The sequence below is a fragment of the Narcine bancroftii genome, chromosome 2 (genome assembly GCF_036971445.1).
Source record: "Narcine bancroftii isolate sNarBan1 chromosome 2, sNarBan1.hap1, whole genome shotgun sequence".
NCBI lineage: Eukaryota > Metazoa > Chordata > Chondrichthyes > Torpediniformes > Narcinidae > Narcine > Narcine bancroftii.
In genome coordinates, this window is record NC_091470.1 from 173,729,561 (window position 1) to 173,756,643 (window position 27,083).

General features: G+C 45.3%; 1 protein-coding gene across 7 annotated transcripts in view; it reads right to left on the minus strand.

The window, feature by feature from the left end:
* The window catches only part of hspg2 (heparan sulfate proteoglycan 2), a 556,383-nt gene that overhangs the window by 69,009 nt on the left and 460,291 nt on the right, over nt 1-27,083 (minus strand). For all 7 annotated transcript variants that reach the window (XM_069919165.1, XM_069919159.1, XM_069919161.1 and 4 more), the window contains 8 exons: nt 24,688-24,867; nt 23,221-23,481; nt 20,563-20,725; nt 18,281-18,378; nt 13,146-13,412; nt 8,732-8,844; nt 7,316-7,463; nt 6,025-6,141 (listed from right to left, as the gene is read on the minus strand). In XM_069919165.1, coding sequence (XP_069775266.1) covers nt 6,025-6,141; nt 7,316-7,463; nt 8,732-8,844; nt 13,146-13,412; nt 18,281-18,378; nt 20,563-20,725; nt 23,221-23,481; nt 24,688-24,867 — 1,347 coding nt within the window. The remainder of the gene's footprint in view (nt 1-6,024; nt 6,142-7,315; nt 7,464-8,731; nt 8,845-13,145; nt 13,413-18,280; nt 18,379-20,562; nt 20,726-23,220; nt 23,482-24,687; nt 24,868-27,083) is intronic.

Below are 27,083 nucleotides of genomic sequence, written 5' to 3' on the forward strand. Positions count from 1 at the left end.
GTAGGATCTGTGGAATTACGTATTTACTCCCGGGCAGTTCAATTAAGCTGCACCTAGTGGACTGAGCAGAAAACATGACTTCCCCTGCCTGCATTCATTAAGGGGCTGAAGCAGCAATGGCCAAATGCCCCCTGCCAGGGGTGAGCAGAGGGACACTGTCAGAGGCAGTCGCTGCTTCCTGCTCCCAAAGAGTATTTGCCCTCTCGGGACTCTGGCATTGGACACACATTCATTGTCCATCACCTGGGAACAGGACATTCACTGTGAATGGGTCCAACAATTAAGAAAACAACATTGGGTATCGGGTCACAACTCAGCAACTATTGATACATTTACAGCCACTTAGAATCTGGAATTCCTGCTCCATAATTTTTCACAGGTCCTGCTGCTTCACGTCGGGGGCACATGTTTGCCCATGAGACCCTGCCACCCAATTTACACCCAATTAACCAGCACCTCCAATACATTTTGAACGGTGGGAGGAAACTGGAGCCACCGGAGGAAACTCACGCAGATATGGGGAGAACGTACAAGATGGCGTGGGATTTGAACCCCCGGCCCGATCGCTGGCACTATAACAGCGCTGTGCTAACCGCTAGGTTAACGGTTGGTGACAAACAACGGGTTGGCAGCAACGTATTTTCTGGTGATAATGCAAGTACAGATGTGACTGAGACTGGCAAACAGAGATCGCTCAGGCATGAGGCACGGAAGTCTGGATTGTCACTAACCTTTTCCTTCATTACATTAAATTCTGAATAAATAGCTACTCTCAGTGGGAGAGTTCGTCGGTATAATCAATGAGAAGACCAAGGGAGTTCTCCTCAACATCCTGACACACATTTGCCATTCAACCACTGCTTGTCAATTGTTTACATTTAAATTTCTGGCCCCTGAGCCCATGCCGTCCAAATAAATCAATGAACCAAGGTGTGTGGGAGGAAACAGGAGCGCCCAGAGGAAACCCACGCAGACATGGGGAGAACGCACCAACTCTTCACAGAGAGTGGAGGATTTGAACCCGGGACACTGTTAACTATTGGTCATTAATTTCACTGAAACTATAGCCATAGTCAGAATTTGCCTGGAGATAACAGAAGCAACCGATGGTTAAAGACAGAATGGATGAAAATGAGCGCACGCTCTAAATTCCCCTGAATTCGGTTCGCCAATGATCTCTTTTATCACAACTTGAACAATCTCATTGAGCGCAGGTGCACTGTGTGTGCAGGAACAGAATCACGTGCACATGGAGGGGTCATTGGACGATGATGGTGCAGTTCCCCCTCCCTCTCTGCCCAGGGGGCCAGTCACACCAACCATGTCACCATGGGTTCAGTCACACCAACCGCGTCACCCATGGGCCCAGTCACACCAACCATGTCACCACGGCCTCAGTCACACTAACCATGTCACCCATGGGCCCAGTCACACCAACCATGTCACCACGGGCTCAGTCACACTAACCGCGTCACCCATGGGCCCAGTCACACCAACCATGTCACCACAGCCTCAGTCACACTAACCATGTCACCCATGGGCCCAGTCACACCAACCATGTCACCACGGGCTCAGACACACCAACCATGACACCCATGGGCCCAGTGTGATGAATCTCTGCTCAGCTGCCTGTCTCCCCTCTGGCGAGCCTTGCTGTACTAACATTGGCTGTACATTATCTCTACTGTTAAGGACACTCCCCTTGGATATAACTGTATATGCACCTATTGTCTTTCATTATTGTACCATGAGTTTCTGCTAATAAAAGCCATGAATATTGTTTGACCACATCGTCGTTGTCTACTTCTTCAACTGACACTTCAATTTTATTAGCAGAAATGGGTGCAGCCCTCAAGCCAGAGCGGCTGATAATCGACCAGTCTGCCCCGAGGGCCAGAGAAATTTTCAACCACTGGATTGCTTGTTTCGATTACTACATGGCTCGAAACAACGATGAGGTGATACAGTGGGGCCACCTGAACTCTCTGCTAGGTGAGTTCCCTTTCACCGTAACGCAAGGAGCTACCACTCTGGCTATAGCCCGGGAACATCTAACTGCTTACTATGCAGTGCCACAGAATGTGGTGCTTGCTCAACACCAGTTGCTGACTAGACACCAGAAACCCAGGGAAAGTGATGCTGCCTATGCACTGGCCCTCGACTCACTGGCAAACGAATGTGATGTCAGGGCAGTCAATGTGCAACAACACCGCAATGCCTTGAAGCTGGATGCTTTAGTCAACAGGATTGACTCCAGTTACATCCGACAGAGGCTGCTGGAGACGGCTCCCTTAACCTACGACCGGGCAGTCACTCTAGCCAAAACACTGAAAAGTGCCATGCGGTCCAGTGAAATGCTAGAAACCAAAAAGGAAATATCCAGGAGTGCTGGAACCCCGAAGGAAAGAAAAAGGCAAACTCCTGAAAAATGCTACTTCTGTGATAAGAGCTGGCACCCCAGACAGAAATGCCTGGATCGATTTGCTACCTGCAGCTATTGTGGGAAACTCGGCCACTTTGCTAAAGCGTGTAAGGTGAAAAGTACTCCCACTGATAAGAAGAAGAGAGGCACCAAGAAAATGCATCCTGGAGCTGCAGGAATGGAAGACAACTGTGAAAAGGGGGAATTTTCAGACAAGCAGGCTGAATCGACTTCAAGTGACGGCTAGGTGAGATCCCCTGTGATAGCTCAATTGACTCCAAAGCTTGGGGGATGTTACGGACTGGAACAGTTGACTATGAAGGGGGAGGTGAATGGTGAGACTCTTGATTGTCTAATAGACTCGGGGAGTGCTGACAGCACATCCATGAGAGAGTTGGCAGAGCCTGAAATTTGTGGAGATATCCGGCGAACCGAAAGATATCGATGGCTTGTAGTGAACTTACAAAAACTGTACGGGACAAGTGTAAAGTTACTTTAAGTTTGCAGGGACATTGCCTGGCTGATGTGTGGCTCTTTATTATGCCGGAGCTCTGCGCCCCTGTGGTACTGGTGTACAGATGAACAGTGTAGTGTTAAACTTCGGTGGGCCACTACACACACTTACCATCCCCCGTGCTAGTTACTGTGGTCTGTCCACATTAAAGATCAAAGCTCCCTCCCTTTTCAGTGATTTATCCCCCGAGTGTCGGCCGATTGCCACTGTTCTTACAGCAAAGAGGATCGTGAGTTTATCAAAGCTGAGACCCAGAGATTGCTTAAAGAGGGAGTAAATGAACCCAGTAAGAGTCCGTGGCAAGCCCAGGAGGTAGTTGTGAAAAATCAAAGTAAGAAACGACTGGCTATTGACTACAGCCAGACAATCAACCGTTATACTAACCTGGATGCCTAACCCCTGCCACGCATCAATGAAATGATTAATCAGATAGCGCAATACAAAGTGTACTCCACTATCGACCTCAAAGCAGCTTACCACCAAATCCCCATTAAAAAAAAGGAATGACCCTATACAGCCTTTGAGGCTGATGGGGGGTTATACCAGTTTAAAAGGGTACCTTTTGGAGTCACTAATAGTGTGTCAGTGTTTCAGAGGGAAATGGATAAGATTGTTAGGATGTATGAGTTACCAGGTACATTTCCCTATCTGGATAATGTCACTATCTGTGGGAAAACACAGGCTGAGCACGACAACAACTTAAAGACATTTTTATCAACAGCTAAAGACCTCAACCTTACATTTAATGAGGGTAAATGTGTGTTCAACGTGACAGAGCTACCCATTCTGGGCTACATTTTCCACAAGGACGAAATCCACCCTGACCCGGAAAGAATGGCCCCCCCTTAAGAAGTTACCACCCCCAAACTCAGCAAAAGCCCTTAAAAGGCGTATTTGATTCTTTTCCTACTACTACAAATGGGTTCGGGACTACGCCACGAAGGCACGCCCTCTGTTTGACACTAAATCTTTTCCTCTCTCTCCAATGGCCTTGAAGGCTTTCGAGAGAATTAAAGCCAAAGCTGCACTCTCGTCCATTGACGCGGATGTCCCATTCCAAGTGGAAACTGATGCCTCAGATTGTGCAATGGCAGGAACCCTTAATCAAAAGGGCAGACCGGTGGCATTCTTCTCCCGCACGTTACGCGGACCTGAACTAAAACACCCTGCCATTGAAAAAGAAGCCCAGGCTATTATTGAAGCTGTTTGCTACTGGAGACAGAAAATTTACTCGTCATTGATCAGAAATCTGTAGCCTACATGTTCAGTACTAAACACAAAAGTAAAATCAAGAACGATAAGATGGCGAACAGAACTCTCAACTTATAATTATGAGATCCAGTACAGACCGGGCAGGTTAAATGGTCCCTCTGACGCATTGTCACGATCTGCTGCTGGTGCTCAGCTGGAGGGGCTAAAAGAGATCCATAGCAGACTGTGCCATCCTGGAGTCACGAGATTCTTCCATTACATAAGGGATAACAACCTTCCTTACTCCCTGGAAGAAGTCATGAAACTGACTAAAAGCAGTCCCGTTTACGCAGAATGCCAACTGCAATACTTGAAAGTTCCAGAGGCCACTCTCATCAAGGCAACCCGACCTTTTGATAGGATTAGCTTAGATTTTAAAGGGCCGTTACCTTCCAACAACAAAAATGTATGTTTCCTTACTGTAATTGACAAATATTCCAGATTTCTCTTTGCGATACCCTGTCTCGTCAGCGTCTGTCATTAAGTCACTTGACAGAATTTTCAGCATTTTTGGTTTTCCCAATTACATTCATACCGATAGAGGCTCAGCATTCATGAGCGCTGAACTGCGGAGAGCCCTGCTACGGAAAGGGATTGCCACCAGCCGTACCACGAGCTACAACCCGCAGGGCAATGGGCAGGTTGTAAGGGCTAATGCTACAGTCTGGAAGACTGTTAATTTTGCTTTAAAAACACATGGTTACCCTGTTACCTGGTGGCAGGAGGTGCTGCCTGAGGCACTACATTCTATTCGGTCTTTATTGTGCACTGCAACAAATCAAACACCTCATGAACGTATGTTTGCCTTTCCTAGGAAATCAGGAACTGTGATGGACTGACCAGCCTGTTTACCTGAGCTTAGAACCGTGCTGCTGAAGAGCCACGCTCAGGCGCGTAAAACAGACCCCCTAGTCCAACCAGTTCAGCTACTGCATACTAACCCCAGCTACGCTCATGTTAAATTCCCAGACGGGAGTACTGACACTGTACCCCTAAAAGATCTGGCCTTGCCTGGTTTGCCCCTTCCTCACGCCCCTACTCAGAGTGAGCCTGAGAGGATGGACTCACCCCCCCAGCCTGTGACCCCTAGTTAGCTTTCAGATGGCCATGCTGAGGCTCCACTGCCTCATGTTGGCGATTCTGGAATGGGTCCAGAAGCCAGTCCTTCCCACACTACAGACCCAGGACCTGTACCAGTTGCCAAGGTTGCAAAGGAGCCACCTGTTTTGAGATGAAGCACCAGAATTCATAAACAACCTGATAGGCTGACATATTCATAGAACATCTCATTATATTTTGATTGCTTGCTAGATACTGGCCTATTTTGGCTGTATCTCAACACCAAACATAGTATCCATGTATAGTTTTCCTAGCAGCTGTCCTTTTGATTTTAACCCTTCTTCTGCTGGGGGGAGACTGTGATGAATGTCAACCAAGCTGCCTGTCTCCCCCCCCCTCTGGCTAGCCTTGCTGTACTAACATTGGCTGTCCATTATCTCTACTGTTAAGGACACTCCCCTTGGATATTTATTGTATATGCATCTTTCATTATTGTATCATGAGTTTCTGCTAATAAAAGCCATGATTATTGTTTGACCACATCGTCTTTGTCTAATTCATCAACTGGCACTTCACCCAGTCACACCAACCATGTCACCACAGGCTCAGTCATACCAACCATGTCATCCACGGGCCCAGTCACACCAACCGTGTCACCCATGGGCCCAGACACACCAACCATGTCACCTAGCTGAGACACCAGTGCCTTTTGTTACCCAGACTTGATTTACAGAGTGCAAAATAGATTTGGAGAAAACTGAGAGAGAAATAGTCTCACCATCAGCTGCATCTGGACGGAATGTGATCTTGATTTCAAATTCATGGTATGCATCCTTTATGGTGGGCACAGCAATATAGGAGATGGGGTTCTGTGTGAAGTATGGAATCTTGCGCTCTGTAATAACAGAAAATGTACCATGGTAAGCAAAGTGAAGGAATCACCACCCCTATCCCATAATACAGACACAGCTGCCTCTGTCTCACCTCAAGGTCAAAAACATTCATTTCTAACCAACATACAGCTTTGGTCTCCTGACTTAACAAAGGATATTCTGGCTTTGATGGCAGAGCCGAGGAGATTCACCAGGTTGACTCCAAAATGAAGGGGTTAAATTATGAGGAGAGATGGGAGTAGCCTGGGAGTTCAGGAGCATTGTGGTGGGTGAGGGGGAAGGGCATGGAAAACCTTGTGTACAATTACAGAAGGGATAGATGATAGGGAAGTTGATTCCTGTGGCTGGTGAGCCGAGAACTACGAAACTCAGCCTCCCAGAGAGAGGTGAATCTGTGGAATTTTCTGGCCAAGGAAACCTCATTAATTGTATTTAAGACGCAGACAGATTTTTGAAGACTTGGGGAACTGAGGTTTGTGGGGAAAAGGCTGGTAAGTAATTGGAGCTGAATCCACGGCCAGAGGAGCAGGCTCGACGGGACAGAGGGCTGACTCTTGGTCCTGCTTCTGCAGGTTGACAGCTTATTCATTCATGATCCTCGATCCTAAGTGTCTGGTCGAGCTATTAAGGGACAATCATGAATCAAGTATATTGGTGGTCCCAGAGCCACACACCAAGCCTGGAAGGAGAGTTCCTCACTGCACGAAATTAGGTGTTGTTTTTAGAGAATTCTGTTGGAATTAAGGGAACTGGACCTATTACTGTCTTCTAATTAGATTTTTATTAATATTATATCTATCTTTTAAATATATTAGCTCCTTCTGTATGGGGATAGTTTAATTTATACTAATCAGGCAGCAAGTCAGAATTTCGGTGCAGATTGTATGTTTATGTGTGTGAAAGACAATAAAATCATAATCATTCCAGATTTAATTACACAAATTTGAATTCCTTCGCTGCCAATGGAAGGATGTAAACTCATGTCTTCAAATCAATAGTTCAGGCATTTGGCTGATTGTTTAATAATAATCTCACTCAACATTTTCCAAACGAGCTCACTTCCCATTGGAAAGGTAAGATTCTCAGATTCCATTTCACACTGCACATTGTCAAGCATCATGAGCCTGGTGCAACAGCTACTGTGGAGCAGATGATACGGCGGGCATTCTCATATACCTCGCACTTTTAGCATAGCATAGGCCGTCTCAGTTCCTTGTTCATTCATGGCTGTGCAGACGTATGTCCCAGTGTGTTCAGGGGTAGCGGATGGTATGGTCAACAGGTTGTTCTCGACATAAGCCCCAGCGGGGAGGTCTCCCTCCAGCTAAAAACAATTACAAACACGTAAGAATAGGATGGAAGTCCCCTCACTCAACATACCCACACTTAGCAAAGCACCTCCTTCCATGCTTGGTCCAAGACACACTTTCAGGTTGAGCTGTACATCCAAGAACGGTGGTTTCAGCCCAACATTATCAGTAGGTGTGTGTGGGGAATAAGGTCTAAAAGGTAAAGGTTATATACAAATACACACACAACCACAAACATGAAAAATACCAAAATTAATCCCCATGACCCCAGCTGGGGGACTATCCCTGTCAAACACAGAAGTGTGCACACACTATGATTGTAGTCAAAACACAGAAATGCTGGAGGTAAAGATATATTACTGACATTTCGGGCCTGAGCCCTTCTTCAAGGTATAAGCAAAAAGCAGGCTGGCATCTCAATAAAGAATGAGAGAGAAAGGGGAAGAATGGCAGGGGGAAGAGTCCGGACCAACAAATAAAAGGCATTAATTGGATATGATAAGAAATGAGAACTGATTTTGGTTCTGTGACAGGAGAGAGAGGAAAAAAAAAACTGAAGGAAACGAAATGGGGGAAGATGGAAACCTGAGAAGTTGGTCACCTGACTTAACAAAGGATATTCTGGCTTTGGTGGCAGAGCCAAGGAGATTCACCAGGTTGACTCTGAAATGAAGGGGTTAAATTATGAAGAGAGATGGGAGTAGCCTGGGACTGTACCCATTGAAGTTCAGGAGCATTGTGGTGGGGGAGGGGGAGGGGCGTGGAGAACCTTGAGTACAATTACAAAAGGGATGGGTAAGATAGGGAAGTTGATTCTTGTGGCAGGTGAGCTGAAAACTACGAAACTCAGCCTCCCAGAGAGAGGCGCCCAGACAGAAGATGAGGTGTCGTTCCTCCATGTTGCAGGTGGTCCCACTCTGGCAGTGCATGAGACCACGAATAGACGTGTCAGCAAGGAAATGGGACCGGGAATTGAAATGGGCGGCCACTGGAAGATCCACGCTATTCTGGCAGACAGAGCTGAGGCGCTCAACAAAGTGATCTCCCAGTCTGCGTCCAATCTCTCCGATGTAGAGGAGACCACACAATGGGAGCACTAGATGCAGTAGGTGCCCCTACAAATACACAAGTGAAGGGTTTACAAAAGGTAAGTCATGATGATACAACAAGCAATTGGGAAGGTAGGAGGTATGTTGGCTACTATTGAAAAATGATTTGAGAACAAGAGTAAAAATGTCTGACTGAATGATAGAGGTAAAGAATGATTTGGAAGAGTAATTACCTTATTCCAGGTGATCACTGGTGCGGGGAAGCCTGAGGCCAGACACGGGAAGACAGCTGTGGATCCAACTGCTACTTCCTTCAGCTCTGGGTGGGGAGTAATCATGGGAACAGCTACAGAAACAGGGATATGGATCGTCACATTGCAACTCCTGAACTCAATAATTCAACACATTACTTGAAGCACAGGCGACATACACTTCAAAACAATGGAAAGGGCAAAAATGCAGTAAAACTCTGTGTTTCCGGCATCTATGGGAATCGGCTGATGTCAGGTAAGTGCATTTTCCATTTGCTTGGGACTTAGCTTACAATGTCGAATAATACACCTGCATGAATATATGATCCATAACACATTTAGACTGACAATAACATTAAAGATAATTACCCCCCCCCTCCCAAAATTAACAGTTAAAGCCTCCGACCGGGGTGACTCTTACTAAGCAGGGATAAGGAGACACTTTAAGAAAGTCACCCCAACGGCCAACAGCATCAACCAGCTCTTCATCCTGGGCGACGCCATCTCTGTTTCACGCAACTTTATTCAGACAGCTGCTACGAGCAAAGCCTGACCAAGGCCCTCCCTCTGCTGGCTGAACATTGCCTCCCATCTTCACCAAACGTTTATGTGTTACTTCAGAGAATATTTAATTTTACAATTTTAAACTATTATTTTATTCTTATTTTTTTTGCCAGTTGCTTGATTTCCAGATACTGTATATCCTATATTGATAATTTAAGTGGCCCAATGATACAAATGTGATCTTTGACAAACAAATGAAAATTTAAGGAATGGCTCAGTTTAAGTTTTATTTGCATTTGTTCTTGGGATGCAACTAACATTAGTAAAATCACAATTAATGTCCATATTGTGATTACTCAAAGGTCATAAAGAATCAAAAAGTAGTGGTAGAAAATTGAAACCACAATTATTTTGGAATCACGCCTTTCCACAGTTCCAGAAAACAGAGGGTGTGCAGTGAGAGTGGACAAACACCCCAGGGCTGTGCAGTGGAAGAGGACAAACACCCCAGGGGTGTCCAGTGGGAGTGGAAAAACACCCCAGGGGTGTGCAGTGGGAGAGAACAAACACCCCAGGGGTGTCCAGTGGGAGTGGACAAATACCCCAGGGGTGTGCAGTGGGAGTGGATAAACACTACAGGGGTATCCAGTGAGGGTGGACAAACAGCCCAGGGGTGTGCAGTGGGAGTGGATAAACACTCCAGGGGTGTCCAGTGAGGGTGGACAAACACCTGAGCAGGATGCACAAGTTTTAAATATATTAATCAGAGACACAGCAGGGTTACAGGCCCATTGGCCCACAAGCCTGCAGCACCCAAATGCACCCTGTGAGCAATTAACCTTCAAACCCCCGAAGTCTTTGGAATGTAAGAGGAAACTGGGGCTCCCGGATGCAACCCACGAGGACATGGGGAGAATGTAGAAACTCCTTAAAGACAGCAACCTGTGTCACTGGTACTGTAATGGTGTTGCATCAACCACTAACCGTGCCACCAAATACAACCTACCGAAGTGGTGAAGCTGAATTCAGAAACCCGGCCAAATTAGACCAAGGGTTGTTTTCCATGAACACTGTGTGAGTTTCTCCAGCGCACTGCACCAGGACAGGGGCAGCCAAGCTTTGGCTGTGTTTGAGTTCTAATTTATTTTTAAATTATGAATATAGCTCGGTAACAGGCCCTTCTGCCCACAAGCCTGTGTTGCCTATAAATACAAACCCCGTTCATTTTTGGATGGTGGGAGGAAACCAGTGCACCCTCACAGAAACGGGGAGAATGTACAAACTCCTTATAGACAGCACCAGGTTCGAACCCGGGTCACTGGCGCTGTAACAGGGTCGCGCTAACTGCCTCGCCTGGTTCTTGAAGGATGAAGGCCAAGCCTTGAGGTTAGAAACCAAACTGAAGGTCTCAAATTTATTAAAGGCATTGAAAACAAAACCATGGAGCCATTGTTACTACTTTTAGATGATCCAATATTAAGAAAAAGAAATTGCTATAGAATTTGTGAAAACAGAGTTTGAATGTTATTTCACTGAGTAATTACCACTTTTAAGGGAAACACGAATGCCTGAGGGAAGTAGGGTGAGGTGGACGTAACGATTGGATGGGACCAGGTTGGGTGGAAGGAAATCCCTGACGAGCATAGCCATCAATTCAGTGAGTGGGTTTGGAGTCCATTCCTACAGAAGGATGCACTTTCCTTCCAGGAGTGGTTCACCAGAGGTGAGATTGTGGATCTTGTAGAAAGGTACAAAATTATGAAAGGCATAGATAAGATAGAGGTAGATAAGTTGTTACCATTGGTGTGGGAGAACTATGGGACAGAGCCTCAAGATTCAGGTTAGCGGATTTGAGGTGAGATGAGGTGGAACTGCTTTTCCCTAAGGGCTGTGAATCTATAGAATTTGCTGCCCATTGAAGCCGTGAAGGCGACCTCAGTAAATATATTTAAGGCAAAGTTAGATAGATTTTTACATAGTAGGGGAATTAAGGGATATGGGGAAAAGCCAGGTAGGTGGAGATGAGCCTATCATCAGATCAGCCCTGATCTCATTGAATGGCGGAGCAGGCTCGACAGGCCGACTCCTGTTCCTATTTCTTACATTTTGAGGCCTATACTCTCCGGAACTTCGAGGATTTGGTGACGTCTTGAAACACTCTGTCCTGGCTGGATGCTGCGAACTAAGGGGCAGACGCAGGTCAAGGGATTAGGCATTTATCAATGAGATGAGAGGGAACCCCTTCATTCAGATGATTGCAAATAACTGCGATCTGATTGAGGGTTGAGCACCCACAGGAGGACCCATGGGCTTTTCCTGCTCCTGTACCTTAGATTTTTATAAAAAGCCAATTTTTAATTTAAAAAATTAGACTTAAAGCATGGTATCAAGCCCTTCCAGCCTATATCTAAAGCATGGTATCAAACCCATGCTGCCCAAATCCCAATGAACCCCCTTACATTTTAGAATATGCAGGGTTGGAACCAGAATGTATGTTGGGGGGGACATTAGTGATTTTGAGGGGGGCTCATCTAGTGGAGGGGGGTGCTGGCAGGGATCTACCACCATTAACATCATCCGCCCCTCCAATGTGGGGCACGAGGACGCTCTTTTTATTCCGTCAAGTTACTGACTCTTGACGCATGCTAGTGAAGCAGCCGGGGGCAGGTGGAGTTTTGTTAGCATGCATCAATCTAGACGCAACTGATGCGGAAGGGAGTGGGGTGGGTCTGACAGCCAGGGATAGGAGTGACCATATTGGGGGAACAGCACCTCTTTGGAGGACAATGCCCTCAGATGACCCCACTTTGGCACCAACCCTGGGAAGATGGGAGGAAACCGGAGGAACTGGAGGAAACCCTCTTGGTCACAGGGAGAACATACTGTGACAGAGTATATAGAAATGTTTTTGGGAGATAAATTGGGAATGGTTGGTTAGAGTAGGTCACATACAAATACTTTAAAACAGATCTTATTTGACATACTGGAGCTATGTTAGACATAGTGGCTTCTCACACCTTTTTGCAAGAGCTTTGAAGAGTCTCAAGAGACATCACTGATGGATTCTTGTTTACTCAAAAGCAACAGATGAACGAGAATGCTGGCACCGCTATTGTCTCCAGGAGACTTGCAGTTGTAAGAGGTTCATGTGGTTTTGTAAGCAGAGAGAGTCAAACAGGCTTTCTCTCAGTCTCAGTGAGAGAGAGAGAGAGAGAGAGAGAGAGAGAGAGAGAGAGGGAGAGAGAGAGAGAGAGAGAGAGAGAAGCAGAGATCAGCAGACAATGTCAGTCAGCAGAAGTTGCTGGGACTGTAACAGGACAAGCTGGCAAGCTTTAGGAAGACAGCCTGGTCACAGCCCTTGTGGTTCATGGAAGAGGAGAGGACTGGCTGTCTAATGTTTCACTTGGAATAAGTGAAACAAAAAGGAACTCTGTGGTGACCTGAAAGAAAGAGGTTATCATCTGGAGATCCCTGATGCGGCAAGTTTCGTCAGCAAGATGCTGAGATGTGTCCTGGAACAACAAATCTCTCTCTGAAAACCGACAAGAGAAGTGAAAAGTGAGATTGGACTGTGAACCAAAGAACTTTTCTGAACTTACACGCACATTACATACATGTGTGCTTAGAATTAGAAAGGTGTTAAATTAAGTTAGGTTAGTTAAGTCAATAGTGGTAAGTTAAAGTTTGATTCTGTTTTCATGTTTAAAGATAATTAAAAGCAACTTTTGTTTAAGTAACCATTTGTCTTGGTGACTATCTATTGATTATGGGTCCTCTGGGCTCGTAATGACACAGACAGCACTGGGTTGTGTTAACCACTATGCTAACTGAGTTGCCAGTCTTGCCTAGTCACGGGCATTCCACGTCACTCATCATGTTGCACAACACTTACTCTGTACATACAGAACCACCTCGGACTCGACAGATCCCGCATCATTGGTGGCCGTGCATCTGTAACGTCCAGCATCAGACTCCCTGACGTGTTCGATTTTCAGCATCCCATTGTTGACAAGGATCTCAGGAGAAAGTGCTCCCTCCACCTTACTCCAGCGGACAAAAGGCTGGGGATCTCCGATGGCCTGACATTCGAATTCCACCGAACCACCGACCATTACCATCTGCATCGACGTCCTGACGTTTATCATGACGATGGGCAGGGCTGAAAATGATCACAGGGAAAGTCATTCTCATTCCATGGACCTCCCCCCCCACTGAAGCCCCCTATCGTCTCAGTGTCGCTTTCATTGCTTCACCGCTCCCTCACTCTCCAAGGGGGCATGTCCTTGGGACAATGACACTGCTCACCTGGCCATTCTCCTGCTCGATTTGCTGGGGTATTTAGTCCTCACAACCCTTTGCACTGTTTGCTAAACTTTTCTTTTGTGTCACTCGCCCATTTCCATATGTGTTGGTCAAAATCTCACACCAAGGTGTATCATCTTTCTAATTTTGGGAAGCCCGATATTGGCTATCAGTTCTTGGTCTGATTTGTTCTTGATCATCTATGGCGGAGCCTTGAACTCAGAAGGACAGAGTAGCATAGCCCTCATAGAGGCCCACGGTGACATTGAGCCTTCAGACACTAGACGAGTCGAACAGGAGTCTGTGCGGCTGCAGGGGCTGCGGGAGGGCTGGAGATGAATCCACGGACACTCACCGTCTCTGAAGGGACTCCCTTTTGCTTCTCTTTCACTTTTACTGTTAGGAGCAGAGGGCAACATGAATAGCGACTCTTTGCCTTATTGTACAATTTTGTGTAATATTACATGTTCTGTATATTACATGACAATAAAAGGAATTTTGGATCTCTAATCAATGAGTTGTAGGTAGGGAAAATTTATTTCTCTTCAACTAATTCAAGTGCATGTAAAGAACTCGTCTCAGGATGACTTCCATTATCCAAATAATTTCACTCAAGTATTAGCAGATGCCATTTCCAGGATCAGTTGTCCCATATCCCCTGCATTGGAGACGATCCAACCCATGAAATGTTCGCACAAGAACCAGTCATGTGATGTGGCAGGTGCACATAACTAACCTTTCCTATTGGTCGAGAGCATTAAGGACTGCCTGGAGGATATGGTAATGGAACATGTCTAAATCGCAGGAGGGTGCAGATGTCCTGGTTGGAGTTTGATGGAATCCCACCCTGTGGATTATACTGGCTCCCTCCCCTCTGAACTCGGTCCCGATGAAGTGTCCCATCCCAAAATATCAACCCTTCTTTTTCTCCCACTGATGCTGTTCGACCCAGTGAAATCCCTCAGCAGAGAGTGTTTATCATCTAAATCACAAATGCCACCATAATTGATAACATTCATGGTGTATTTTACTACCACAACTTCTCTGCAGTCTTTGATAAGATGGAAAGGAATATCATCTGAAAACACGGGGTTATTGGGCTGAATCCCTCCTCTGCCACTGTGCTGTTAAAACCCAACAATTTTTTTCAATCAGGCACTGGGAAGTCTAAATACTCCACTGCGTTCATGTTCCACCCAGGTCACAGCCTCAGGCTGGGCCAGACTGTAGGGAAACTCAAGCCTTATGGACACATGGCTGAGCTTCTGGCCCCATCCCATTGGTAGCATGGCTGATTTCGTCACCTCCCTTGTCTGTTGTGGCTAAAGCTCTCATCACTACCCATATTCGATGATCCATCCTCTCCTTGCTCATCTTCATTGGATACTGATCCTCTGAGGGCACAGTTCAAAATGATCATCCCAGCCTTTAAAAACTCGCCAGGACTTGTGCTCACAACCCAAGCAGCCGCTTTCGTTTAACCCACTCCATTCACTTTGCCAGCCATATCTTCAACTCCGGAGCTTATCCCTACACAATTCCATCACAACTTCCCTCACAATCTGTAAGATTTTGATCCTGCACAGGGACAACAGATAAGTTGGTAGAAGATCCAAGTTGGTAGCTTGACCACAGGCAGAGATCAGATCAATAAGAACAAGGTACAAATGGTACCAGTGAAATGTTTCCAACATATGCACCATCCTCAATTCAGAATGGAATGAATTCTCTCCCGCCCTCTCGACTCCTTTCCTAACGATCAATTCTCAATTCAGAATGGAATGAATTCTCTCCCGCCCTCTCGTCTCCTTTCCTAACGATCAATTCTCAATTCAGAATGGAATGAATTCTCTCCCGCCCTCTCGTCTCCTTCCCTAACGATCAAATCTCAGATGGAGGAAGGTCAAAATAAATCTTCTGCATTGAAGAACCCAGACACAATCAAGGCTTCCTACATACCAGTCCTCTGATGAGCACGATCTGTTGACCACCTTGAACAGGAGCTCATTGAAGATATCCTCTTCCAACAGTCTCTGTGCACCTCAGAATTAACTGGCCCTCCTCACTCTCCAGCTCCACTGTAAACTCTGACAATCTGATGTCCCCTTGCTCAGAAATTCAAATGACTTGATATCCTGTGCTCCTTGTAAACCAACCAGTACCCAGTTTCCCACCCCTTTAAACTCATTGGGTCCACCACAAGACTTATTATTGCCACTTATTTTGATATGCTGAAATGTGAAAAGATAATTTCCACGAAGAATCTTAAAACCAGTTATTCTGAATCTAAGTGTTGATGTGATTCTCTATGAAGTAAAATAAAATAATCCTTTAATTGGAGTAACATCCAATGGTTGGATTTTGCATTTGCCACTGACTATCTTGCTCCTTCTCTCTGATTGAATATAATGAATTTCTCTTGGTTTAACTGACCAATACCAAGGATGCCCACAGTGTCAAGTACCCACTTCACTTTGCTGTCACCTATGGAACATCACAGCACGTTACAGGCCTTTAAACTTATGATGTTGTGTCAAACTATATAAACCTACGCAACAATCTAAACCATCCCACCCATAACCCTAACCCTCTATTTTCTTGCATCCATATGCCAGTCTAAGAGTCTTTTAAATATCCTGTTTGTACCATCCTTCACCACCATCCCCGGCAATGCATTCCAGGCTCCTGGAGAGCCCAAGTGGTAGTGGTGAAGAATGGGGAGAAACACAGAATGGTCATTGACTACAGTCAAACGATTAACAGACACACACACAGCTGGACGTACCCTCTCCCCTGCATAGCCGATATGGTAAACCAAATTGCCCAATATCAGGTATTCTACACCAGGGATCTAAAGTTTGCACACCACCAGCTCCCCGTCTGCCCAGCGGACTGCCAATACACTGGTTTTGAGGCAGATGGCCGCCTCTACCATTTCCTGAGGGTTCCCATTGGTGTCACCAACATGGTCTCCGTTTTCCAGCTGGAGATGGACTGAATGGTAGACCAGTATGAGCTGCAGGCCACATTCCCGTATTTGGACAATGTCACCATTTGTGGCCATGTCTTCCAGGATTATGATGCCAACTTCAAAAAGTTCTTCCTGTCCGCCAGACTCCTTAACCTCACATACAATAAGGCTAAATGCGAGTTTTGCACGATACGCCTTGCTATCCTTGACTGCGTCGTGGAGAATGGAGTCATTGGCACTACTCTCTGTATAAAAAACTCTCCCTGACGTCTCTCCTAAACTTTCCTCCCTATATCTTATGCAGATGTCCTCTGGAATTGACTACTGTCGCCCTGGGAGAAACGTGCTGGCTGTCCACCTTTACTATGCCTCTCATAACCTTGTCGGTTTCTGTTAAGACACCTCTCAACCCTCTTCACTCCAAAGAGAAAAGTCCAAACTCTGTTAACCTTGTCTCATAAGACACATTCTCAATCCAGGCAACATCCCAGCAAATGTCCTCTGAACCATCTTCAGAGATTCGACATCCTTCCTGCAATGAGGTGACCAGAACTGAATATAATATTCCAAGTGTGGTTTAACCAGAGTTTTTAAAGACTGCAATGCTACATCATGGGTCTTGAAGTCAACCCTCCGATGAATGAAGGCCAGCATACTACTCTATCAGCAACTTGAGAGATCTATGGATTTGGACCCCAAGATCCCTCTGTTCTTCCACACTGTTAAGAATCCTGCCACTTTCCATATACTCCGCCTTCCAAAATGCATCACAACACTTATCAAGATTGAACTCCATCTGCCACTTCTCCGTCCAACTCTGCCTTCTGTCTATATCCTGTTGTAACCTTTGACCACATTCAACACTATCCACCACAACTCTAATCTTCGTCTCATCTGCAAACTTCGTCAAAAGGTCAAGCAGCAGAAGCTGAACTTCACTTTCAATTTCCTCATGTTGATCACCATTTATAGAAGAGGTGGAGCTGCTCAGAAAATAACCCATCACAAGTCACAGCTTTTAGACACATCAGTGCTTTAAAAGGGAAGTGTAGCTCCTTCTGATAGAACAATTAGAGATCAACATCAGGTGAAAATTAAAAAAACGCAGAAGCTGCAAATCAAAATGAAAAACACGTTGATGCCATCCAGCAAGTAAGTTATACTTTGTGAGGAGATTTGGTCTGTAACCAAAGTCATTTGCAAATTTCTACAGGTGTACTGTGGAGAGCATTCTGACGAGTTGCATCACTGTCTGGTGTGGAGGTGCCAATGCACTGGATAAGAAAAGACTACAGAGGGATGTGACCTCGGCCAGCGCCATCATGGGCATCAGTCTTCACTCCATCGAGGACATCTACAAGAGGTGGTGTCTTAAGAAAACAGCCTCTAACCTCATGGACCCTCACCACCCAGGCCATGCCCTCTTCACACTGTCACCATTAGGAAGGAGGTACAGCAGCCCAGAGACGAACAGTCAACAGCACAAAAACAGCTTCTTTCTCTCCACCATCAGATTTCTTAACGGACAATGAACAGTCTCTTCTTATTTGCACCAATTAATTTTTTTAAATGTGTAATTTAGAGCAATATTTGTGTGTGAGATGGTGGAGCAAAACAATTGATTTTGTAGTGCATTCATGACAAAAAACTCTGATTCAGGTCAGGCAACATCTGTGAAAGGGACTGACCTCAGAACCCTCCATGAGACCGAAATATTGCCCCTCTTTTTAGCCAACAAATTATCTAAGACCTACCTTGGATCACCAGTTTGGCACTGTCCTGGGCCTGTCCAAATTGATTCGATGCTCTGCAGATGTAAACCCCTTCATTTCCCTCTTGTATGTTGTGAATTCTGTAAGATGGCCAACATGTCATATCAGCACCATTCCCAAATCAACGTTGTTAGTGCACTGTTAGGTACTAAGTGGAAAAATTAACGAGTCAAGATTTTCCAGTCTGCTTTTATATAATTCATTCTCATGTTCAATGTCAGCAAGTCTCAGTGAGATGGAAAGATAAAAACATTATTGATAGTCCCTTTTTATAACTTCAGTGAGTCCCAATTAATTTCACAGTTAACTATTTTTGAAGTTACATCGCATCAGCTAACATCTTCGTAGTGAGACTGTTGCAAATATCAATGGCAAGTGACCAGAGAACCTGTTGTTTATCTGCGTGAGAGGGTTGAATGTTGTCATGAGAGTTCATCTTTAGAGCAAGACCCGGTTTCTTATTTCCCTCAGGCCCCCATGCCAATCCCTTTTGATTGTTATATAAGAAAAGGAACTCATTGGACGTCACTAAGTGGACCTTACCTGGAATGTTGTGTTCAGTGCTGGGTGCCACAATTTAGAATGCAAGAACAGAAGCATTACTACATCAAATGGCTCCTTCTGCAGGGGGGTACACACTGCGGTCAGCACCTTCTGCAGAGGGTACTGTGACGGATTATGTTATATTTTATATTGCATGTAAATATGTTTTAAAGGAGATAAATTATGGGGTTTTTTTTAGTGTAAGTCACAAAAAGATACAAACACTTCACAACACAGATCTAATTTAAAATGACAGAGCTCTGCTCAAGCCAGACAGTTCAGGATCCGAGTGCCTTTGCAAAAGCTTTGAAGAATGCCTATAAGGACTTCACAAGTAGGTGTAATTGGACGTGCTGTGGAGTAAATAGATTATTGTTTTGGAAAGCAACAGGGGTATGGACTCAGAAGATTAGGTCTGGTGCTGAAGTCTGCCTGAATCTAGTTTGCTGTTCTAGTAAGTCATGTGGTTTTGCAAGAAGAGAGAGTCAAACAGGCTTTCTCTGAGAGAAAGAGAGAGAGAGAGAGAAAATCAATTCTACAGTTCAGCAGCAGCAGCTGGGACTGGAACAGGACAAGCTGGCAAGCTTGTGGAAAAGCCCCATTTTGAAGAGGGGTTGTGAGTTTTTAAATTCAGCATGGTCAAAGCCCTTGTGGTCCACAGAAGAGGAGAGGACTGGCTGCCCAATGTTTCACTTGAAATAAGGGAAATGAAAAGGAACTCTGTGGTGACCTGAAAGAAAGAGGTCATCATCTGGAAAACCCTGATGGGGCAAGTTTCTTTGGCAAGACACTGATGTGGCTGATCAGAAGGAATCAGTTGTGGGTGTCCAATGAGCAACAAATCTCTCTCTGAAAACCAACAAGAACCTTCCTGAGTGGTAACTATTTACCTTACAAGCACCAAAGCCTGGTGAACTTTATAAATGTTAAATTCTGTGCACAGCATAAGAATTGCCTGCAACCCGTGAACTTGGAGGAGTAAGAAGTGAGATTGGACTGTGAATCAAAGTACTTTTCTGAACTTACACACACATTACATACACGTGCACTTAGAATTAGAAAAGGAGGTTAAGTTAGTTTAAGTTAATAGTATTAAGTTAAAGTTTGATCCTGTTTTTAGTTTAAAGAAAATTAAAAGTAACCTTGGTTTAAGTAACCATTTGCATTGGTGAATTTCTATTGATGCTGGGTTTTGGGGTCCTCTGAGCCCATAACAGTACACACTGGTCAGTGCCTTCTCTAGAGAGTAGACACTGGTGCTTTGCCTTCTGCAGGGGGTACACACTGTGGTAAGTGCCTCTGTAGAGGGTACACACTGGTGCCTTCTGCAGGGGTATACATTGGTCAGTGCCTTCTGTGGAATTTTCAAGTTGGACCACTGGTTACTGTTCAGCTGTCAAATACAGTAAAACCCCTGGTCTCCCACACTTGGGGATTGGTAGATGCCGAGTAAGTGAATGTTCTGGTTGCTTGAGATTGCATGTTGAATGATTGGTGAACTAACGGCGAGATATGCTGATTTTGAACTTCTGTATTTTTTAACCTATTTATTTTCCACAATTTATATGCTGGTTGCTTGAATTCTGGATAACAGGGGTTTTACTGTAATTCACTCAACATTATGATTGTTGTTTGATTTATAGAACTCTTTGAAAGACAACGCCCTGTCGTACGACTGGATACTGAGTGCATGCAGATGTAGAACGTAGCAATCATCGTACCTCAAATGTCCTTTTGTGACTCTGTGGTTTGGTGGCAAATGCCCTCCTTCCTTCAACCACTCAATCTTGGGCATCGGGTGACCGATAACGGAGCAGGTGAATTCCACGGTGCTGCCGACATTTCTCACCTCAATCCGCGGCGATATTCGTGCTGCGGGGGGAGCTGGTGTCATAACCAGCACAGTGGGGGAGAGAGAGGGAGGCACTGGTCACTGGCACATCACTGTGTGTGTGAACATACTTCACCCAAACTAGCTGCCGTTCAGGGGAATCACTGGTGAGGGCATCAGGTGAACCTCCTTGAGGCAGACACAATGTCCACCCAAGACCTGTACCTTCTCGTGACATATATGAGTCAGCGCAGTGGTGCAGGCAGTGGAGCTGCTGCCCCATTCAAACCTGTCCTCGGAGACGGTACTGTCTGAGCTTCCTCCTGTGACCTTGGGTCCTACCTCACCCCAAAAACGTGCAGTGTAGGAAGTTCAAATACAATAAACCAGAGGAACTCAGCAGATTGAGCTGATTGGCAGAAAAAGTGGGAGAAAAATTATGGTCTTAAATTTAAATCTTAAATTAAAAAAAAAATTAAAATTATTTACAACATTCTGGCCAATGAACCCTGTGGCTCCCAATTAATCCACCATCCCCATGCCTTTATTTAGGGTGAAAGGAAACCAGAGCACCCGGAGGAAACGCTCTCAGACGTGGATAATGTACAAACTCCTCACAGACTGTGTGGGATTTGAACCTTCTAAAAGCTTCGCTGACTGTGCTGCCCTACATTAACCTAGTGAAAATCTTCAATGACCATTCTCCCACTGATAGATACTCCTCAGTCCACTGAGTTCCTCCAGCATTTACTGTGTATTTTTGACCTCATCCCGTACCTGCCGCAACTTCTCTCACTTGGTAGCTTGGAGAATCTTTATCAATAATGCCAAAATGCTACTGAGAGGGAAACGTGTAAAAGGCCTATAACACCCACCTGTGAACTGACAGGTCTTTTAAATGCTCTCATAGCTGTTGGCTGATTGAAGACTTTTCTCCCAGTAGCTTCCATTAGATCAGCCTGAGACAAATCAGGTGAAGGAGGGGCAGTTTCTTGATTCCTCCCCCCCACTCCCCCACAAAATGTTCAAGAATTCTGGGCCTAAACGAAAGGCTGCAGCTCCCTGAAGCAGCAGGCATCTGACAAAGGTTTCCCAGCCTTTCCTGCCACAAGCTTAAAGGTGAGTGCAGTGAAAATCGGCACCTTGCAAAAATGCAACACCCACACGCGCTGAAGAAACTCAGCAGGTCATGCAGCAACCGTGGAAAGCGCAAGGCAGTCGACATTTCGGGCCTGAGCCCTTCCTTCGTCAGGAGTGGCTGATGGCGCTGTGGACACTGCATGACCTGCTGAGTCTCTCCACCATATTTGTGTATTGCACTTGACCCCAGCATCCGTAGACCCCAGCATTCTTGTTTAATGCCCTGCATGTGTCGGTGCAGTGCAATTGCTCAGCGAAAGGAGGTGTAAACACTCCTTCTATCCGATAGCCTACAGGCCACCCTTGGGCAAGGTGTAAGACCTGTTTAGCCTCCCAATCAGGGTCACGTGAAGCCATGGATTGCAGAGGATGGATGATTTTTAACAAGCAGATTCTACAAATTGGAATTTATGTTTGTAAAACTAAAAACGCTGGGCAGATGAACCTGACGATCAATGGCCAGAGTGACCCACCCAGAACGGACACTGCAACTGAAGAAGGCAACGGGAAACCACTTCAGTATCTCAGGTCAAAGGGGAGGAAACAACTACAATTCAGAAGGTCAGAGATTGTGAAAAATGGAGGGACATGATGGCCCATGCCGTAACAGCAAGGCACGTGAATGAAATATGAAGGGATCTGGTCAATATATGGACATTATTGCTTTCTTCTTTGACTCTGCTACATCCTAAAAGAAACCAAACTGCCAAATTTTTGTAGAACCTATCTGAACCATGTGTTCCCTGCTGAGTCGTAGATGATAGGTTTGCGTGACATTGACATGCTTATCCAGTGGTTGCTATTCTATGAGCTCAGGTAGCTTTAATCCAGGGTCATAAAGCAAATGGATGCAAAATGAACATAGAACATTACAGAACAGTACAGGCCCTTGAAATTATGCTGGCCTACAGACTGTACTTCTACCAAAAAATATTAAACCCTTCCTACCATGTAACCTTATATTTTGCTTCCATCCATGTGCCTGTTACATGATGGGATATTGAGTCCAAGAATTTACACAGAGAATATCAGCCCTTTTTGGTTGGAATTGTCTCCTCCTTTGCATGTCCCCGCCCATCAATCACCCATTTCCTCTTTCCCACGTCCCCGTCCATCACTCACTCACTTCCTCCTTCCCACGTTCCTGTCCATCACTCACCCACTTCCTCCTTCCCACATCCCCATCTATCGCTCACCCACTTTCTCTTTCCCAGATCCCTGTCCATCACTCACCCACTTCCTCCTTCCCACGTCCCCATCCATCACTCACCCACTTCCTCCTTCCCACATCCCTGACCTTCCCACGTCCCCGCCCATCACTCATCCACTTCCTATTTGAAAATGGTGATAATGCAACAGAAAATAAGCTTGAGAAGACCAGGGAAAGGAAGTGAAGGCATGGACTCACATTTCACATTTACTGTTGAAATTGCTTCACTTTGACCGACTTTGTTCTTCACCAGACATCGGTACTTGCCCGAGTCCGAAACCACAGCGAGGTTAATCTGCAGGATTCCATTGCGTGTGATTGCTCGATCAGGTAAGGTTCCGTTTATCTTCGACCATTCATATGTGATTGGTGGGGTTCCTTGGGACAGGCAGTGTAAGCGGATGATCTCACCCACACGAACAGTGACAACCTCGACGTTGAAGGTGGCATATGGTATGGCTAAGGAAGAAGGAACGGTGGCTTTAGAACAAATTTTTAAAATGAGAACTGTTAACCAGACACTCATTTCGTCAAAGCTCTGGTCATTTCAGGGTTGGGATTTTCCTAGAAAGTTTCACCACTCACTTATAGCACGAGGGATGATTTACAGAGACATTTAAACCATGAACCCATACTTTATTGGGGTGTGGGTTGAATCCCATATGGATGCAGGGTGAAGCTGCAGACTCCACAGAGATCGGACTGAGGCTGAGGTTGAACCAGGACCATTGGATGTGCGAGGAAGTTGTACGAATGGCTTGACATTGCTGTGGAGTGAACCTGCTGTTGCACTTCAATATTTTTTAAAATTTAATTTAGGCATACAGCATGGTCACAGGCCATTTCAGTCCACGAGTCGGTGCCACCCAATTTACAACCCATTAACTTACACCCCTGGTATGTTTTGAAGGCTGGGAGAAAACGGGATCGCCCATGGAAAACCCACACAGACACGGGGAGAATGTAAAAACTCCTTAAAAACAGCATGGGAATTGAACCCTGGTCCCAGTCGCTGGCACGGTAAAGACGTTGCACTAACCACTACGCCAAGCATTTCGCCCACTTCTCGGGTGTCTCTTCCATTCACTGCTCACTTTTACCTTCAGTGGTGTGGTACAGCTGGGGTAGTGTAGGGGTGGCACAGTTAGCGTGGGGCGGCACGGCTAGCATAGGGTTAGTGTAGTGGTTAGCACAATGCTATTACAGGGCCAGTGACCAGGACTTGAATCCACCATTGTCTGTAAGGAATGTTTGACCATTCACCCCATGGGAACTCCGGCTTCCTCTCACATTCCAAAGACATATGGGGTTAGTAGGTTAATTGGTTACATGGGAGTATTTGGGTGATGTAGGCTTGTGGGCCAGAAGGGACTGTTACCCAATTTCAGTCAAATTCCAGATGATGAACAGTTATATTCAACAATTTAATATTTGCACACAAAACAAGTAAGTTATAACTTATGGACCAGATGCTCTGATTTCCAAAGAGTGGAGAACATATTCCTGCAAGGTTGGGGTACTGTATGCAGGAAGGAAGTTAATGATTCAGTTTGATGGCATTTTATTTGAAGCGGTTCCCATGAAAGGTCATCAACCTGAACCATCAATTCCCACAGACGTCACCTGAGCTGCTTTTTTGGCTCTCTTCCACTGGATTGTACTTACTTTCAACATCCAGCATTATGAAGAGCTCGTTAAATCCTGCTGAGTTGGAGGCATTGCAGATATATTGGCCTGAATCCTGCAGTCCTACATTAGGAATAACCAATGACCCTTCAACAATCTTGTGCTGCCATGGCAATGGGGCCCGCAGTTTAGACCACTGGATAATGGGGGTAGGATAACCTACAGAGACAGGGAAGAAAACCAAGGGTTAATTCAAGAAAATTCCAGGAATCATAGCAGCTTTATAAAGCCCAGTTGAGTTTTTTGAGGAAGTGACCAAGGAAATTGATGAAGGTGAGGTGGAGGATGTGGATATGGAAAGGCATTTGACAAGGTCTGTCATGGGAGATTTGTCATGAGCCATGAGATCCAAGGAGTGTTGGCTGTGTGGATTCAGAATTGGCTTGACTGCAGAAAACAGGGCAGTTGTAGGTGGAATGTATTCTGCCTGGAGGTCAGTGACTAGTGACGTTCCACAGGGATCTGTTCTGGGACCCCTGCTCTTTGTGATTTTTAAGATGCTGGGCGATGGCAACATCGGGCGAGAGTATCATACAGCATATTCTCTCGCAATGTTGACTCAACCACACTCAGTCTCAATGCTCCAAGCATTCTTCATGCCCAGTGTGCTTTCAGCTGTGTATGTCAATGGAATTTTTCAGTGTGGAATAAAGGTATTCAATATTTAATTATTAAAAATAGTAGGTGCAGTATTCTTCTTCAACTTATGATTTTTCCAATTTATCCTGGGTTTTCCAGAACGTATGTCAAGGAGCACCTGCAAAAGAATCTAGAAATGTTGCCGCTCTGTAAATCTCCAGTGAGACCACATTCAGAGGATTGTGCTCCCTTCTGGTCACCCCATTACAGGAAGGATATGGAAGCCCTGTGGATGGCACAGGAGGAGATTTACCAGGAGAACGTGTCTAATGAGGCTTCTCTCTTTGGAAGAGAGAAGGATGAGAGGTCAGTTAATAGAGGTATGTACGATTGTGAGGGGGTTACATAGGGTGGACAGCTAGTACCTTTCTCCTGGGGTGAGACTAGCAAATACCAGATGACATCTGGTTAAAGTGAGTGGAGGAAAGTTTAGGGGAGATGTCAGAGGTCAGATTTTTTACACAGAGTTATGGATTTATGGAATGCGTTGCCAGGGTGGTGGTGGAGGCTGGTACAATAGGGGCATTCAAAAGACTCAGACAGACACATGGATGTAATAAAAATGGAGGGTTATGGGTGTGAGGGAAAAATTATTTTGTGGTGGAGTAGATTCACATAAATGGCGCAACATCGTGGACATAATGTACTGTGCTGTGGGAACCACAGGACATTACTGCACAGAAACAGGCTCCTTTGGGCCTCCTAGTCTGTGCTGAAGGGGCCTGTCCCACTGACCTGTACCCAGTCCATAGCCCTCTATCCCTCTCCCATCCATGTACGTCCAAATTCTTCTTAAATGTTAAAATTGAGCCTGCATTCACCACCTCAGCTGGTAGCTCGTTCCACATTCCCACAACTCTCTGTGTGAAAAAGTTCCCCCTAATCTTTTCCCCTTTCACTCTTAACCCATATCCTCTGGTTTGTATCTCACCTACCCTCAGTGGAAAAAAGCCGATCTGCATTTACTCTGTCTATCCCCCTCATAATTTGAAATACCTCTATTAAAATCTTCTAAAGTCTAGGGAATAAAACCCTAACTTGTAAAGTCCTTGTAAATCAGTTCCTGAAGTGCAGGCAACATCCTAGTAAATCTTCCCACCACTCTTTCTATCGTATAGATATCTTTCCTGTAGTTAGGTCACCAAAACTGCACACAATACTCCAAATTTGGCCTCTCCACTGTCTTATACAACTTTACCATAATATCCCGACTCATACTTAATACTTTGATTTAAGAAGGTTAATATACCAAAAGATCTCTTTTCAAACATATCCACCTATGATTTCATTTTCAAGGAATTATGTATCTGTATTCCAGATCCCTCTATTCTACCACACTCCTCAGTGCCCGACCATTTACTGTGTAGGCCCTTTACACTTGTCTGCATTAAATTCCATCTGCCATTTTTCAGCTGATCCAGATCCCTCTACAAGTTTGAAAACATTCTTCACTGTCCCCAACGCCTCCAATCTTAGTGTCATCTGCAAACTTGCTGATCCAATTTACTACATTATCATTCAGCTCATTGATATAGATGACAAACAACAATGGTCCTAGCACCGATCACTGAGGCACACCACTAGTCACAGGCGTCCAGTCTGAGAAGCAATCATCCACCACTTCTCCTGTCCAGCCATTGTCCAATCCAATTCACTACTTCACCATGAATACCCAATGTCTGCACCTTCCTGATCAAGGTCCCAAGTGGGACCTTGTCAAAGGCCTTACTAAAGTC